This window comes from Pteropus vampyrus, unplaced genomic scaffold (assembly GCF_000151845.1).
Source record: "Pteropus vampyrus isolate Shadow unplaced genomic scaffold, Pvam_2.0 Scaffold4, whole genome shotgun sequence".
NCBI classification, from domain to species: Eukaryota; Metazoa; Chordata; class Mammalia; order Chiroptera; family Pteropodidae; genus Pteropus; species Pteropus vampyrus.
In genome coordinates this window covers 16,704,190-16,722,035 of record NW_011888785.1, presented here as the reverse complement: position 1 = coordinate 16,722,035, position 17,846 = coordinate 16,704,190, and the positions used below count along the sequence as shown (strand labels likewise).

Genomic DNA, 17,846 nt, shown 5'->3' with positions numbered 1-17,846 from the left:
TGTATTTTGTCAAATATATTCAGGAGTTCTGGAAACCTGAAGATTGTTTTTTAATGAATACACCTAAGAGAAATTTAAATAAGTTCAATGATTAATTTTACTATAATGATCTATTCATAGTATTTTCATCTCATACAAAATAATCATAACCTGAATTTGTACTTGAAAAATACAAGATAACTGAAATCGAAATTGTAATTGGATTGGTTAATTGTGTCTGTTAGTTTAGTTTTTTTAAGTTAAGGTATCTATTTTTGGGGTTTTTTTTTTAATTAAAAGATATATATGTTCAATGAGGAGGAAATTAAGCACTTAACAAATAATAGACATCGATTCCTTCTAATACACAGGTATATTTAACATAAAACACATCCAAGTGGTACAGATAATGATTCAATTGTGGTTAAAAATGGGGGCTGGAGGAGCATGCAACTGCATTAACTAAAAAATTCGCCCACTTGTCTTATATTTGCTTTGTTCAGAAGGTAATAGTGATTTTGAAGTAGAAAAATATTGATTCATCATGTGATAGCCAGAGGGATTTAATACATTTTCTCTTTTTTCTTCTAGCACACTGATTTATGTCAGTACATGGACAAGCACCCTGGGGGGCTACATCCTGACAATGTGAAGGTAGGAAAAGATCTTTTTAAGCCAACAGCTTCCTTCATGTGCATTTTTTGAGGCAAAGTCTAATGTCTCTACTATAACTTTTTCTTTTTTAAAATTTTTCTGTAAAGAGAAATAATATTGAAATAAACTATATATATTGTGTTTTTAGTGGTTGGAAACCATGTTTTAACATTAAATATTTACACCAAAGTATTATTGTTTAGATCTTATTTATTTATTTATTTTTCCATGAAGAAACACTGCCAGTTTTGCATGAGATCTGGAATGCTGTTATAGCTCTATTTTCAGTAGAATCTCAAGTAGCTCTGTCTTGGAACTCCATCCTGAAGTATCAGTTGGTTTCAATATAAAATATTATAATCCCAAATAGTGTTATGGTGAGTTTACAGTGAATAATTTTCATTTATATGTACAAACAGATAAAAAATAGTTCTATTTCCTACTGTTTTCTTACAGTTCATTTACTACAAATTTGATTACTATATGTCAAAAGAAGTTTTTATAAGATTTGACCTAACAGCTATCTTGGGAAATTGTCCCAAAATTTCAGGCTTAAAACAGGAGTCTCTTTTTTGGCATATGTTAGGGAGTCAGAAGATTTCAAAGTTATATCTGCGTGTTTAATGATGTGCTTTCATATTTTGTGATTCACATGACTACATTTCACGATCCTGAGAATCGATTGAGTACTATGGATGTATGAGAAGTAAAATTATTTGTCTCAATTTCTTCCCATTCATTATCAACACTACTCCTTGCAACATGGCATGTTTTTTCTTTTGAATTTATCCTTTGCCTGTGTAGGTCTATATGCTGATATGGAATTTTGTGGGTTTATTTTTTGCTTTATAAAAATAATGCATATTATTGTATGCCATTTTTAACTTAAAATATACCATGCATATTCTTTAAAACAATACATGACTGTATAGTCCAGTCTTTCTAATAACTGCATGTTAGTCTATAGTAGGAAAAATATTCAGCTGTTTTTTAATCATAGATCTTTGGGTTATTTTCAGAATGTTAGTGTTATGAATATTTTAAAGTAAATATTAGCATTTTATTTTTTTGGATATCTAGTGATTGGGTTTTCTTTATTAAATAAGAGATGTGATTTCAGTTTTAATGAATTTGGCTAGAACATTTGCCTACAGGTTGTAAATTATATGACTGTTTTTCTCTACTCTCACTAACATTGACTGTAGCCAGTCATTTTAATTTTTGCCATTCTGATGAGTAAAAATAGAATGTTTTTTATATTGGTATTTTCTTAACTGCTAGTGACATTTAACATCTTTTCATAAGTTTCTTGACCATTTGTAAATCTGCTTTTATAAGTTGTTTGTTCTTATATATTGTCCATTTTTCTATTGGGTTTTACTTTTTCTTAATAAGTTTCAAGTACTTACTAATACATGGCATTATAATGGGGGTTTTTATGATGGCCAGTTATATTGTACAATTTTAAAATGTAGAAACTTGTGTCTATTCTGAAAAATCTTATTTTTAAAATAAATTATAGAATTCATATGGTACTTATAGTCTTTGCTGATTTTTTATATAGCTTCTTTTTGTTATTTTTGTTCTATTGATAGATCTGTTTTAAATATTTTGACTTCATATTTCTTCAAAATCTGTATCTATTGACATAGCTTTTTAGTAAGACAGGAAAAAATTTAACAGATGAAGAAACTTGTTTTATTAATCTTCCCATGTTTAAGTTCAACTCTAAACATTAATGTCATAATATGAATATAATTTTATTCTTTTTATTTTTTTATTTTATTTTTTTTTTACATTAAAACATCACAGTCTTCTTCTTAGGGTCGATTGGCTTCAAAACCAACAATACAGTACATCCTTACTCCTGTTTCCCATTTTAACCCTGGGAGTTTGAAGAGAGCCCAGTTAGTGAGACCTTTGTCTCTGGGGAGCCTAGGAAACTAATAGCCTCAGTGAAAATCAACAGCTACTCTAACTTTGACTTCCTGACTTTCAAATTCAGTGACAGCATAGAGATTATAGAGCTGAATGAATCTTTCAAAGAACCATGGCATCACTGGATTTTATTATTCTCGCTTGGTTTTCTCATCATCTCCCCTTATGGTCAAGTATTGGTGAGTCCTGCTTTTTCCATTACTTTTTATTTTTCCTTCATCTCCTATTGGTCATGGAGAGATTGATCTCAGGGTGGCTGTTTTTCAGTAACCAGGCTGCATTCTTTGAAATTGTATTTCATCAGCTCTTATTCAAGTTTCATATGCTTTTCTTTTACCCTGCGTTTGTTCATTATACTTCAGATACTTAGTGTTTGCTACCTGTTCCAATTCCAGATTGTACTGTGGCAGTAAATAAGATTTACTCCTGCAAGAGTTAGTTCCTCCTAATGGTGAACGAGATGTGCAATCGGCATAAAAATGTCTCAGAAATTCGATGCGACATCCACAGCGAGTCTAGATGTTAGTCATCTAGAGCAGGAATTGTTTCTTGTTCTCACTCAGGAGTTATTTAAAGTGGTTACAGATTGATGCCCTACGACATTTTTTGCTTCTGAAAGAGCATGATGTGATTTACCTCTTTTTATGCTGTTTCAAGTCACCGAAAGGCACAAAATATGTTGATATATGGCTATTCCTTTCCCCATAGCTATTGAAATCTTGGCTGCCTGCGGATCAGCCAAAATCTACTGGACTGTCTCAGTTCTTGGAATGTTTAAGGGTATAAAAAAAACTGCAGCAGTCATCTAAGAGGGCTTCAAATTTGGCTCCATAGCAGTCACCTGCAAAACTTTAAAAAACAAAACAAAACTACATATATATACATACATATATATATATAGTCTTCTCATCTCTCAGAATCAGAATCAAATTTTTTAAAAAATCACTCAAGTAGAAAAAGGTGTGCATTTTCTTGGACCCAAGGCTGAGAGCCCAGGGTGATTCCCAGGACACACAGCCTCTCCTCGCTGTCCCTGTGGCTCTGCAAGGCTTTATCCGTCTCCCCACCCCTACCTGGAGGACATGTATGTTTGCTAGCCATCCTTGCCTGTTGCTCTCTCACAGCCTTATGGCCTACCTGCCTCCACTGCTCTTCACTCTGCCAGCGAGGCGGTCGTGGTAGGGGTGTCCCAGAGTATGGCAGGGGCTGGGCAGGTGGGAGGGGGTAGGGGAGAGCATGAGGGATAGGATCAATCTGTGGTGCTTAAAAAAAACAGATGTCGGTTCCATGTTTCAAGGTAAAAAATTGTAAGCATTTTTTGTAGAGAATCTGATCAGTCCAAGAGAACATATCTAAAGAATCCAGGCACCTGTACATTGTAGACTCTAGTTGACAAATAAGTAACTTAGATGAAGCTAAGTTTCTTGCATTGGTTAGATAGAGTAATACAGGAAAGAAAACTTCAAAAAAAATTATAATTTATATTCTCAAAGAGGTAAAAGAATAGTACATCTATAAAACAAGAATGATGTTATTTTTACCAAGAACTAGTGAACAAAAGTAGCTTTGGAAATTAAAAATATGTTGACAGAAATTAAAATAACAGAAATAAATAAGGATGGAAACTAAAGTTGCAGAAGTTTGCCAGAAAACAGAACATAAAATACAAATTTGAAAAATGAGAAAGAAAATATAAAAAATTAGAAGTCTAGTACAAGATATTAGATCTGAATAATTGGAGAAAATAAAGAGGAGGGAATCAATAAAGTAATAATCTTTAAACTGCACTTTTTCAAGATGCAAAGGATTTGAATTTCAAGGTTAAGAGGGCCCACTAAATGCCCATAATATTTAATGAAAATTGACTGACAATAATGTTTCGATTGCAAAATTTCAGAACACTAGTTTCAAAGAAAAATTCTACAAAAAGGAAACAGGCTTACTACAAATGATCAAGAATTACGGTGGTGTTAGACTTTTCAACAGCAGCACTGCAAGGGAGATGGTGGTGGGGACAGTGGCTTGAAAATTCTGATGTAAAATTACTTCCAATCTAGTGTTCTATGCAAACTGTCAATAAAGACTGAAGGTAAAATAATTATTTTCAGATGTTCAAAGAGTTGAAAATTTTGCATCCTTTCTCAGGAAGCTAGTTGAGGAGGTGCTCCACTAGAACTCAGGGCATAACCCAAGGCAGAGAAGACAAAGAAACCAGGTAACAGAGGCTACGACAGGCGACAGATGAAGGAGATCCTCAGGACAACGATGAAAAGGATCCCGTGATGACAGTTACACATCAGGCTGGGAGAGTAACCCACCAGTCCACCTGGAGCAGGTCGGAAGTCTCCAGGAGAGTTTTCAAAGAAGAACTTGTTAGATGGAATAACTAATGTGTTTGAGCAGATTTACAAGATGGGAGAAGAGTTTGTTAGATTAGTGATAACTACAAAGAAAACAAAACAAAGGAAAACAAAACAACAAACAAAAGAACGAGATCATTATTAACACAAGAAAAACAAATTATCATGCAGAGAAAAATAAAGTATTCGTACTAAACTTAATGGCTGAGCTGTAAATAAAATTTCCATGGTCGTAATAATTTAAACATTAAATGTTGATATAATTTAAAAAGAAAACACCTCTTCATTTGATTGGGCTGTAGCCAAGCCCACTCTAGGATTAGCATCCTAATAGTCATCCATTTCGGCTACCACATTTGATATAAAATAAGGATCAGGATCATTGGAATTAAAAAGAGCTTTTTGACTCTTTGTCTAGTGTTCTTTTCTCTACACCGCATGCTTAATACAGTCAATTACTATAATTAGCTTGTTATTTGTGACTTTATATGCACTCAGTCACATAGGTTTATCATCATTTTCCTATTGAAGATAATAGTTTCACCTCCTCTGAGGGTATGGGAAGTTAAAAAATAGAAGGCAGCTTGTTAATGCCTGTGTTTTGGCATCTGAATTGCAGTGCATGGAAGCAGACGGCCCTTATTACATGTTGGTTTCCATGGGAGGCCACTCACCTAATTATGCACTGACTTTCCTCACCGTTTGTCTGCTTAGAGACAATACACTCCTCCAGGGTTACATTTAGGATCTGCACTGCAGGTGAAATTCTCAAAGAAGTCTGACTATGACATAGTGACAGATGTCCCGCGAGTATTTCTGTTTGATGTATTACCATATTTTTTTCATGCGGTGATATTTATTGTCACTTAAATCTATGAATGCAAAATGAGGAACATAAGAATAATATTTACTAAGTTAACAGCTGTTCATAATTCTGGACTAGATGTTAATTAAAAAAAAAAACAAACAGTTGAACTAAAATAAGACCTTGTAAATTTAAGAAGATGTGAAAACCAGGTGAGATAAGCTTTTATCTTTAAAAGAGGATGTTCTTTTAATAACGCCAAAGCTCTGTATTTGGCTAAATAGTTCATAGATCATTAAATGATTGGAGTGTAAAAAATATTGAACATTTATTATAAAGTGAACAGAAGGAAAGCACAGCGATCAAATCCTTTTGCTTCTACATTTGGCTATTTTGACTTTTTCTTTCATCATGCAGCACGGCAGTATATAAAAACATTTTAAACGTTTATCTTGGATTCTAAAAATATATACATTTTTGTTTCTATTTTACATACCAGTGTTTACTGTAAATATTTGGGGGTGTCATGCACCTAAGAATTGAGGAGATGGTTTTTTCTTTTTGAGTGCGAATCAGGTAGAATTTCAGGCATTACAAGGATGATGTATCGAGGAGAAGAAGAAAGAAAAGGAAACAACTGGAGCAGCATGTAATTTGCAATTTCATAATAAAGTATGGAGTATTTTATGGTAATTTTGTACAAAGTCCCAGAAAAACATCTGTTAAAGTTTTATATTTCTTGATGTATATTCCTTGTAAGCACTGGCATAAATTCATAAGGAAAATTTGTCAATGTTAACTAAATTTCTAGAATCACTTTGCTACTTTGCCTATAAAATGTGTCTATTCTCAAAATGGCATTCTGAAATAAATATTCTCTATTAACTAATGGTTTGTTTCTTAGCATAATATCAATTTTAGACAAATGGGTAATTTTGCCAGTTAATTACTGAGAGCACAATTTAAAACCTGGGTGGAAAGCCTGAGGACACTGGCCTTGTTATAAATATTTGTGATGATTAAAGGTATAGCAACCAATTGCTAGATCATGATAATTGGTATGTAAGAAACCAGTTAGATTTTTTTTTTTTGGTAGTGTAGTTCATTTTTTTTTTCCCTCCTTGCAAACCATTTGCTTTGAATTTTTTGTTTTTTAGCCATCATAGTTGAGCTGAACGCAGAACTTGTATTAATTCTTCATTTTATAATTCTCAGTGATTTACAAATTGATCATTGAGATTTAAAAAATGACCATTATCATCGAAATTTTGTCTTTTAGTTTTTCATCTGTTCTTTAAAAATCGATAAAACATGAGAGACTGAAAATTAAAGTTCATGGAAAAAAAAGATTAATTGATGCTATCTCCAGCTGATCTCCAGAAGTGTCGATGCTTGCATCATATTACCATGGCGACAGTGGATTTTCCTATGTTTTTATGTAATGTACCTCCATTTTCATGTTATCTTAATGACTTTTCTGGAAGATTTCTTACAAAAACAGTTGCTTTTTTTCTTTTTTTTTTATTTTAGCAATAGGTATTTTCTCATAGTGCAGAAGTTGATAATACAGCTAGTGTCTTTTAAAAAATTTATTGGGGTGACATTGGTTAATAAAATTATATAGGTTTCAAGTGTACAATTTAATAATACATCAGTTTTGTTTTTAGCATCAGTTTTGTTTTCACACGTCAGTTTTTGTTTTTTAGAATGATCTGAAATAACCAAAGTATTTCTGAATTCTCTTCCTTATCCTCTGACGTATCTGAAATGCTATTGACATAAAGCTGAGTTTTATTTTTTATTTCAATGTTCATAGGTAAAAGCTATGAGGATTATTATGATTGAAAAGTTGCTATTTTATAGTCCAGGTGTATATTAGACAGAATAATGTTATGCCAAATTAAGGTTGTCTTATGCAGATGGTACCAAGAATTCATTTCTAAATGAGACTTTCTAATGTTCGGATTGAAAATCAGGTAACACCTGATTTTCTCCATATTCTGAATTAGAGCTCTCATTTAACTGATAATGATTTCCTGCTGTGCATTACCATGAATATTATAGAGCCTTTATTCTGTGTTTTGGGAAATGTGATTATTTCATGACTCCATTAAAAATTGTTTTAAACTTTTGACACCGAGTCTCAACACCTGTCCAGGTTCCTTGTGAACCTTTAGATCCTATTTTCGTTTTAACAAAATAATCTTCTATATCTAGAAAGTGAAAGAGTAATGATAAAAGAAGTGAAATTCCATGTGTCAATTCATATTGTGTCGGACATTCAGAGGGGGTTTGGTTAAGATGTGGGGCCTGCAGTTTAGTTGTTCAGAAAATGTCTTTTGTATCCTTGGCATCATCTGCTGATCTGCTTATAACAATTTGAATCAGACCAAGGCAGCTAATTAAACAGCAGACTCTTTCCTAAAGGCGCTTTAAAATCCAGATTGAGAAGAAATCACTCCAAAGATTGATGAAATACGATCATTGGAAGTATGCCATGTGACATTTTAATTGTAAGATGGAAATACCCAGTTTGGGGAGTACCCAGTGGGAATACACCCTTCTAGCTTTTAAGCTTCAAGTCATTCGTTTTGCCTCTTTCTCATTTAAGATGGGTCCTGCCTTTGACCCCTTTGTTGGCATGTGTTCTAAGACAAACATGAGAACTCAGGAGGGACATCAGCTTGAGTAATAGAGCATGCACACACTACCGGGGATTTTTCTGATTGTCTCAGGCAGTTACAGCCTTCTTGTGACTAGCCAGTACATCTCACAGATATTTTCTCATCAAAGTATATACATTCCTATTACTTGAGGCCTTTCTGAAAGGATATAGAGAGAGGTTTGTTGATCTTATGTATCCAAATTCAAAACGTTTCCTGCATTCCATTTAAAATTTATTTTTCTCTTTGGTACAGCTAGCACTTGTGATCTCCGAATCTTAGACTCAAAGTTCCTCCAGTCTACATCTCTCTTTTTTTTAAAAAAGATACATTAACTTTTTCAATTGATATTAAGACAATTCATGTTGATTTAGTGTCTGAGATGTTATTTTAGGCAGTAAAACTATTTTTAAACTCTATTCTTTTTCATTGTGTGTAAAAAAAGAATGGCCCTGTAGTTGGGGGAGAGTAGCATACATTCACAGATGAAGCTGAGTGAAAATTTGTGTTCCGTGCTTTTTCTTTTTAGTTCTAAAAAGTGCTTATTAGTCGGGTCAGTTATATAATTCTGAACTATATTGACTAACAGAAACTTGACAATGACAGGTTTTAAGGTGATATTATTAGAATTTCTTTAAACAACTGTTTCAATTTTTCTCTAGGAAAATTTTGTTGGGTAACTGTTAATGCCGATAGCTTAAGTTTGATCATCTTGTTTCTACTCAGCTGGAGAATGTTTCTAACACTAATTTTAGGCTGCTGACCAACTTTACTAAAGGGAAGGTTCTCATCCTCAACCCTCCCCAGTTTCTTCATTGTGCATGCAAAGCCTAATAACTTGGAAATCTACTTACTGTATTAGAGCTTTTTGCAAGGAACTTGGCAAAACAAAGATCTGTCTTACAATCTTTGTTTGACTTCTTATAATTATCTCAGCTTCGGTTCCCATGGCTTCAGTCTGCCTGCTCACTGTGGGTGGCTCTGTGCCTGGAACCACATCTTGCTTGATATCCACAGGAAGAGAGGGCAGAATGGGAGGACAACGTACCAGGTGTTCTCAAGGGTCACAGAAAGTATGCAAGAGTTTCCCCCCGAGAGCTTTCCTAAAGTGCCTAAAAATTCTCGTTTCCTGAGTTATTCCAAGTTATTCCTGAGTTATCCAAGTTACCGTTTTCAGCAATAGCACATTAATATTCAAATAGCATAGAGAATATAAATTAAATTGTTGTTACATTATCTAGAGATTTATCTCAGGACCTTGAAGCAGAAAGTTGAATGGAAGAACTCACAAAGGGCAAAAATTGGCAAGACAAACTTCCCCAGCTATTCAGATTTTCCAAGAGCTGTACCTGTCTGTAGTACATGGCAAAAAAAGTACACGCGGTGCTCTACCGTAAATATTTATGTGTTACACCATCCCAGTACCACACTTAATACTGTCAAGTATATCCAAAGAGATGTGTAAATTATACAGTAATGTTGAATACCTAGAGTTTTATTTCTATCTCCTTTATATCTTTGTATAGCCTTTTAAGTATTCTTTTTTAAAAAATTCAACACAGAATTGCAGTGATGCTTTGTAAAACAGAAACTATTTGGGTGTAAATTATATACATTGTATTACAAATTACAACTTGATATTTGCATTAGGCATTTGCAAACGCAAAACGCAAAGGGAATGAATCATGATGAATCATTCTGTGGCTTTTGAAAATTGAAAAAGACCTAATATTGTAATAAAACCATTATCTGATGCTTATTATAAAATATTTTGACATTCATTAGATATTTTAGGGTCTCAAAGTTTCTAATTATTTTTCATTTCTAGAAAGTTTCATGTCTGAGTAATTTAATGTTTATGAAGTCTGTGGGTTTTTAAACAATACAGTGTTAAATCTGGAACATATTATTTGAGGTATTTATTACCCATGTAGAACTTTGCTTTATTTGCCGTTGTCACATTTTCTAGCCTTGGGTTCATATAATGTGTAACTACTTTAATCAAATAGTACACATACTTTTTGAAAAATCAAATAGTACAGAAGCAGTACTCTTAATTGAGGTGTCAGAGCCAGACAAAAGTAGGTTCAAAGTACCAATACTACCTCTTACTTGCTATGTGTCCCTTTTGCCAATTCATTTAGTTCTCTGAATCTTTATTTCTTCATCTGTGAAATAGGGATAATAATATCTGTCTGGCAGGACTAAATTATCTAAATGAATTTAAGACATTTAGCACAATGTCTGTCATAGCGAGCACTTAACCAGAGGCAATTATTACAGTTGTTTGAGTTGTAGAGTTCCTTCCATTTCTATTATTCATAAAATTATGGAATGACACAGTATTTCAACATGAATGACTGTTAAAGGTATCTAAGTCATTTTCGAGATGAAAAGCCTAAAATATAGAGATGTTAAGCTTGGTCCCCAGGTGGCAGAAAAGTAGTTTAACTAACTTGTTTTGAAGAATTGACTGTGTGCAATAAGGCATAGAGCCCATTGCTAACAGCGCTAATAAGCCTCCTGTAAGCCCTAAGAGACCCCGAACATTCCTTAAAGGAAGTTGGCCCTTGCCTTGAAAATCTGCAGAATGTTCACTGTGCTTATCTCATTTTAAGTGGAAGTACACGTATTAAATAATGCGTGCATTTCCGACCATTCAGGGAGCCTACTGACTCTAAACTCTGAAACCAAGAGCATCTGATCACGCATCTTTAGACTTTAAAGGGCGGGGGGCGGGGGGTGATATAAAACTTGTTGCTCACTGCAAGTGCCAGTAATTCTGAGTAATGAGTCTAATAATGTGTGATTTTTACCAGCTCTGAAAAGTTTTGATAAAAGGCCTTATCTTAGTATTTTTACCTACTTAAAGTCTCAGGAGTTGCAGAAGGGAATAGGTGAAGTTTTAAAGGCTATTTAAGAAGTCTGTGCCATGGCACTGAGGATTTGAGCTGCTTCCTGCCGGGGCTGGCAAGACAACTGGGCTATAGATAGACCTGCTGCTGGCAAAAGTGTCCCTATTCATCATATCATTGCTGTTTAAGGCATTTTCCCATTGGGGTTTTTATTGCGGAAAGCGAACATATTCAAAATAGAATATAAATCTTCAGTGATCATACTAAAGAATTTGGAGGACCTCCTTTTATAAAGTTGAGTAGAATATCCTAAGGTGACAAGATATTCTTAGGAAAGAGTAAAAAGATAGGAAGAGTTTCAAATATGTCAATTTATCAACTTAGGTACAGAAGCTGTCTTCTGCCATGTTATTTATCTCTAAGAGGATTTTAAATAGCAAAAACAGAAATTCAAAACTCATGCTCATTACAGAACATGCTAATTGAGAATTTTACAAACTTGGGTTCATTTAATAAAAGCACTTTGATTATATTGAGTGTCTAACTGTATTCATCCATGCATTTATTAAGCATCATCCTCATTTAAGATAATGAGGTACAGTGGAAAGTTCCTGAGCACTGTTTGATGGTTGGATGAATTTCAGTAAGGTCTTGTGCATTGAAAGCTTTAGTCTTCTCATTTGTTTAATAGAAAAGAGAAAGTACAGGACTATAAATGGAAAGAATTAAATGACATATGTAAAAGTACTTGCAATGGCCTTTAAACTAGAGAAATCTTTCAGTTAGTGTTAGTCCCCCTTCCTTTCTTTTTTGGCACCTGACTGAGATCCCATCGGTAGTTACCAAGTTTTATTAGCACATATCAAAGACGATTTTTACTTTCTCTTCATGTGACCCCTCTTTGGTGGTCCTTCTTGTTGTGTCACAGGGTTTTACAAAGTGTCACAGGGTTTTACAAAGATCAAGTATATCTTTTTGTGTGGTGATTTGTACAACAACCAAGTGAAGTGGCTTTCTCAAAAATTTACGTAGGAAAGTTTGGTACTTGCCTGCTTTTCTAAACAAAAGGTCCCCAAGACTTGAGTTCTCAGGGCATTCCCAAAGAATATTCCATAGGACATTCTGTTTAACTCAGCATGGCCACTGCTTCCTTATAGCCTTCTATTAAGCACATTATTCTGTTAAGCACATGAAAATATTATTTCTAAAACACCAAATTTTCTAATGTTTTTAATGAAGTCTGCTATTGTCTTCTTGCCACCAATACTTGTATGATGATAAACTGGTAGTTTTACATTTTCTATACTGTCGTTTCATTTATTTAAGTTTTTCTCTTTAATTTATCTAGTGATCCGCTTGCTTGTTTTCCTCAGTATTTTCTCTAAGAATAGCAAGGGGTTTGTCATATGACACATAAATTTCAGCTCGTGCATCTAGTGAATGATCCACTCAGTTTCCTTTTAATATTTGACATGTAATGAATTCTGTCTTCAGAGGGACAAGTCCTCTATGACTCACCCCTTCCACAGGCTTCTTTTTGTATAATGGGAGGATCAGTCCTACATTTATCTTGTTGTTAGATCCTCCCACCTCTTTGTCTTCAGTACACTCAGTTTGAGTTGCCATTACAGTCCCGACCTCTTTAAATCCTAGTTATCTGTGTTATATGTGTCTCCCATACCCAGACGGCTATGAGTTCCTCAAGTCCAGGGACTACATCCTATCCTATTATTGTTTGCATCCCTTTTGCATAACACCAGCTGGGACAAGGTTGGCACTTAATAAATCCTGAGCGAATTCACTCTGTGGAGATTCATTCTTACGTGACTTTGTGCATTGCTCAAAGATCTAAAGATCTGTTTCGTAACTTAATGTTTGAGTCTCTATCATGTTTGGGGCTTAGTTTGTCATGTATACAATTATAATTGGAGTGTGTAGTTGTGTCCTTTCCTAACACTGATTTTTGTAATCTCCTTTAATGTGATACACTATTTGGATAGCTTCTGTATTAGCATGACGATTATATATTCTCATTAATTAGTAAAGGTATTAAAGGAGGAGCCTTTTGGGACTGTTTGATCTACCCACTTGTACCCTTAGCTTCCAGAGAATCCCATTCCATTGTTTTCTATTTGTTATTTTTTTATCTGCTTCATCCGATATCTCTAAATTTAGTTCAGTAATCACATTAGTGGTATGGGAGTATCGACTGCATACCCAGGTTAGGGAGATGGTTAAGGTACAGTCTCTTGCGGGTAAGATAATGCCACACTGCCATAGACACGTGCAGAGGCACCCAGAGCAGGAGCACCTCTTGTAGACCTATAGAGGGAGTGAAAGCCTGGGGAGGTGGTCAGGGAAGGCTCCAGGGAGGAATGATTCTTGAGATAACTAAGATATACGTGGAGATTAGCAGGCAAAAGGGAGAGAGGGCTTTTCTGTCAAGGACAGTCAAGACCGAAGGTAAAGGGTTGAAGAGCAGTATGCTCAGTATGGGAGTGGTGAGATTGCTTGAGTCAGGAAACGCAGTGGTGATGTCTGAGTACCAGCTGGAATCAGCTCACTTCAGTGGCTCTGAAGGCCCTAGTAGGAAATCCTCAGACTGTATCCTGTGAAACAGCCTCTCTGTCAACACTTTGCCTACTTGTGTTGTTGACTCCTGACCTACATTCCTATAGTGTGGTGGTTAAGAGCATGGACTTTGGAGCCAAACTGCCTGGGTTTGAGTCCTGGCTGTGCTGTGTGACTTGGAGGAACTGTGCTCAGTTTCCTCCTCACTGATGCAGGGATGATAGCAGTACTTTTGTCATTAAAACTGTGACAGAAATTAAACGAGATCACATTCTACAATGTATAGAATGATGATGGCACTCGGTGTCTATTTGTTAAACTAAAATGCATTGCTTAGATAGACAGTTGTATTCTGAGAAGTCCCTGCTACACCCAGAGATCAGTTAGCACCTTGCAGGATGCCTGTTTCTTTATAAAATCAGTTTATTTATTTACTTGTTTGTTTTCATTTAATTAAATTTATTGGAGGAACATTGGTTAATAATTATGTAATTAATTATGCAAGTTTCAGGTGTACCATCCTATAATATGTCTGTATATTGCATTGTATGCTCACTAATCAAATTCGTTACGTTGTCTGCCTTTGGGTGCCTTTTTTTTTTTTTTAAGGCTTTGGAAACACAAAGTGGTCTTATTTGTTCATTCTTTCTCCCTTCTAAACTGAAGGAATATCAATTTTCATCAAACTTGTAAGCATTAGGCTTCAGGATGCAGGGGCTATTAGAAGGAATGAGGCTGAAAACTGCTGGTGATGATGTTAAGTCTTTCCATCTGCTACACAGCAAGGATTGAGAGGAGGAGTCTTAAAGAAATGTTTGCTTCCTGCGGTTCTCAGTTCTCGAACCAGTAATTTGATCTAGGCTAACACTAAGCAGACTTTTACTTTTTGATACTTAGAGTCTGGAAATGATGATCCTAGCCTTTACTACTCCACAGCCTGTTATTACATACCAAAATTTTGAAAAGAATTCATCTTACTGTTATTTTAAGGTATCTACCCCTGTAAACAATTCACCTGACTTTTATAGCCCCTAGTTAGTTGGAAAATGTTCCACAAATGCTAGCTTCCAGAGCACTCAGGGAGTTGCCAATCTTTTCCTTTCAAATAGTCTGGACTCCTTAGTGACAGCTAACTCATGTAAAATTTCCCTGAAATTACGTTTCGTTACTAGCTGACTATATAGACTAGAACACTGATGGCACTAAAAACATTTGTTTTTATTTTTGTTTTAGGAGATTGATATTTAAAAACAATGCCGATTAGGATTATTTTGGCATGTAAATCATTTAAAAATTTTCTCTTTTTCATAAACAAAATGTTTATGAAACATGGAAAGCCTAAGGAATCACATTTTTTTTTTTGCTATCAAAATAGAAACATTTGATATAATCCAATATGAAACTAAACAGAGAAGGCCATTAATCACTTCTTAAAGTGATTTTTTACAAAAGTATTACTCTCAAATTCTTGATTTCTGTATTCTGTGTTTCCTTTCCCTTTAGGATAGGTCTGCTCTGTAATTAGTGAAGGTACATGTCTGTCTTTAGGCAACGGCTTAATCTCGATGGCCGTATGTGCAGAAGCAGTATAATTACAGTGTAGTATTAATTAGATCCTATGACTTTTTTTGTTTTAATTATTTGAAATCATCTTATCTTTGCATTCCTTAAAGAATATTAACGGGCGGATCCTTGGGTACTATGTTCATGCCATTTCTATGGAGTTAAATATCTATACATTTACATAAACTTGTTAAAAAAATTCTGCTTTTTATAATGTTATGGATACATATTTTTTCTCTGTCTCAAACATCAATTTAGGCTTGAGGGAATCAAATATTATAAAGAATTAATTCTTTACATTGCTCTTAATTTATAGAACACAGATTGGATGGTAGATCTCTCTGACTGAGGAGGCATTACTCTGGGTTGACAGAATGGGTTAGAAATTTTCAGATTTATTATTAATGACAGAGGGATTCTCATACCTTTACAAACATTCCGATTAAATAACTTGGTAAGATATTTAGTGATGGTTACCCATTTTCACTGAATGCAAGTACTTGGCAGACTGTATGTAAAAACTGGCATTTATCTGTGTTCAGATTTTAACTTTTGTCTCCCTATTTTTTCAGTTGTTTTTATTTCAGTTGCTGCGAGGGCTGTCTTACATCCACCAGCGTTATATTTTGCACAGAGACCTGAAACCACAGAACCTTCTGATCAGTGACACGGGGGAGTTAAAGCTGGCAGATTTCGGTAGGAAAGCAGTTAATTACCAGTCTATTTTGTCACACTGTGAGAATGCCAGGCAGATGGTGGCACTGCATTTGTTTAGGTGCACTTCTTCTATCATTATAGATCTTGATAAAAATTTTTCAGGAATGAAGGATTTTTTTTTTTTTTATAATCAACATCATGCTTGGTGGATTTTTTAAAAATTCAGACTGCTTGTTTTAGAGTCTTAACTAATCATAAGCATAAATCGCATCTCATATATATCCCAAGGAAAAGTCAGTAAAATTTTGAGCATGAAATATATTGAAAGAAATCTCTCTCTCTCTGTTTTTTTTTTTTTACTTTTTTATGAAAATATCCAACACATTCAAAAGTAGACCAGTATAATGAACTTCGGTTACCCATCACTCAGCTTCAACAATTATCAATATACTGTCAAACTTGAAGCAAAGTGAATTTAAGCCTCTGGACTTTTCCAGGGCATCACAGAGTATATTCAATAGTATATGTTGCGCTAAGGTTTTACTAATTTAAAAATCTAGGGGCAGTGTTAACCTTTTTGGAAGTGACAAGAATTCTCAGTAATTTTATAAAAGTAGACACAGATTTCGATTTAAAAGTTGAGGTCTTGGTCTGGATCCATTTTGTCATTCCTTCCTTAAAAAGTTTTAAGGTTGGCCTCTTCCACTTTAGAAGCTTTTTTCCAGACACTGTCCTGAGCACCCAAAGAGGAGCAAAGTGGTTGTATTGTCCTTGCTTCCTCCCCTCCCTTCCTCAATTCTGACATTTCTGCATTGCCCTGGCTCTCTGTCACACCAGAGAGTGTGCTAAGTTGATTCCTAGCACCAGGGAATGCTGATGGCAGCATGATGTGTTGACATTGCATTGCCTCAATTATTTTTGAATACATATTCTGATTAGAAATTTGTTCCATTAAGAGTGGAATGGAAATATTACCCTTGGGACATAAAGACGCCTGAGGTTGAGATATGGGCTTTTGCTGAAATATGATTATCTTTTCCCACTCCAATTCCCTCCTCCCCGCCCCCCGCCCATAAGTAAAAAAAGCAGGAACTGTTTATTTCTTATTTCAAGGTTAGTGGACTGTCCAGTACCTTTGAAATGAATCTGCTCTGTTGGGTCTTAGGTATAGTTTTCTTCTAAATTTGAAATATAACAAAAGTGAGCATTTATACTTTGTAACACTTTGTCATTCTCATCTAGTTTGGAAAATTATGAAACTCTGTGTGTGTGTGTGTGTGTGTGTGTGTGTGTGTGTGTGTGTGTGTGGTTTATTGTAGATTTTAGCATCAGAATAATAGCTAGGTGGATAAATGTAAAGTCTATTATAGAGTAGAAAATAATGCGAGAGCGGTGGGAGAAGATTTGCAGTTCCTCAAATTCAACGTTATTGGATTTACTGTGAACATATATGTATTCTGTCAGTGTCAGTAAATTAATAAGTATTTATAGTGATTTTCTTTTGGTGTGTTAATATACTATAAGGTATATGTTGGAATAAATTATTGTATTAAACTTTCAATTTTTTGAACATGGTTTTTTAGTATATTTTAAAATACATTTTTACAAAGGTGATTTTTTTCTATATAACCAAGGGTATAATAGAATCGTGTATAAGTGTTTACTGGGGATTATTTTTTAATTTAATGATGACATTATTAACAGTTAAGTTCACCTTAAAAGATTCTTATGTATCTTTAAAACTGACAATTTGTAATATGAGATTAGGAAATAAATTTAAATGTAATTTTAAACAACATAG

At 34.4% G+C, this 17,846-nt stretch overlaps 1 protein-coding gene across 2 annotated transcripts in view; it reads left to right on the top strand.

Annotated features, from left to right (window-relative positions):
- Positions 1-17,846, top strand: part of CDK14 (cyclin dependent kinase 14) — a 546,209-nt gene that overhangs the window by 265,572 nt on the left and 262,791 nt on the right. For both annotated transcript variants that reach the window (XM_011363849.2, XM_023533297.1), the window contains exons 6-7: positions 571-633; positions 15,961-16,084. In XM_011363849.2, the coding sequence (XP_011362151.1) occupies positions 571-633; positions 15,961-16,084 (187 nt within the window). The remainder of the gene's footprint in view (positions 1-570; positions 634-15,960; positions 16,085-17,846) is intronic.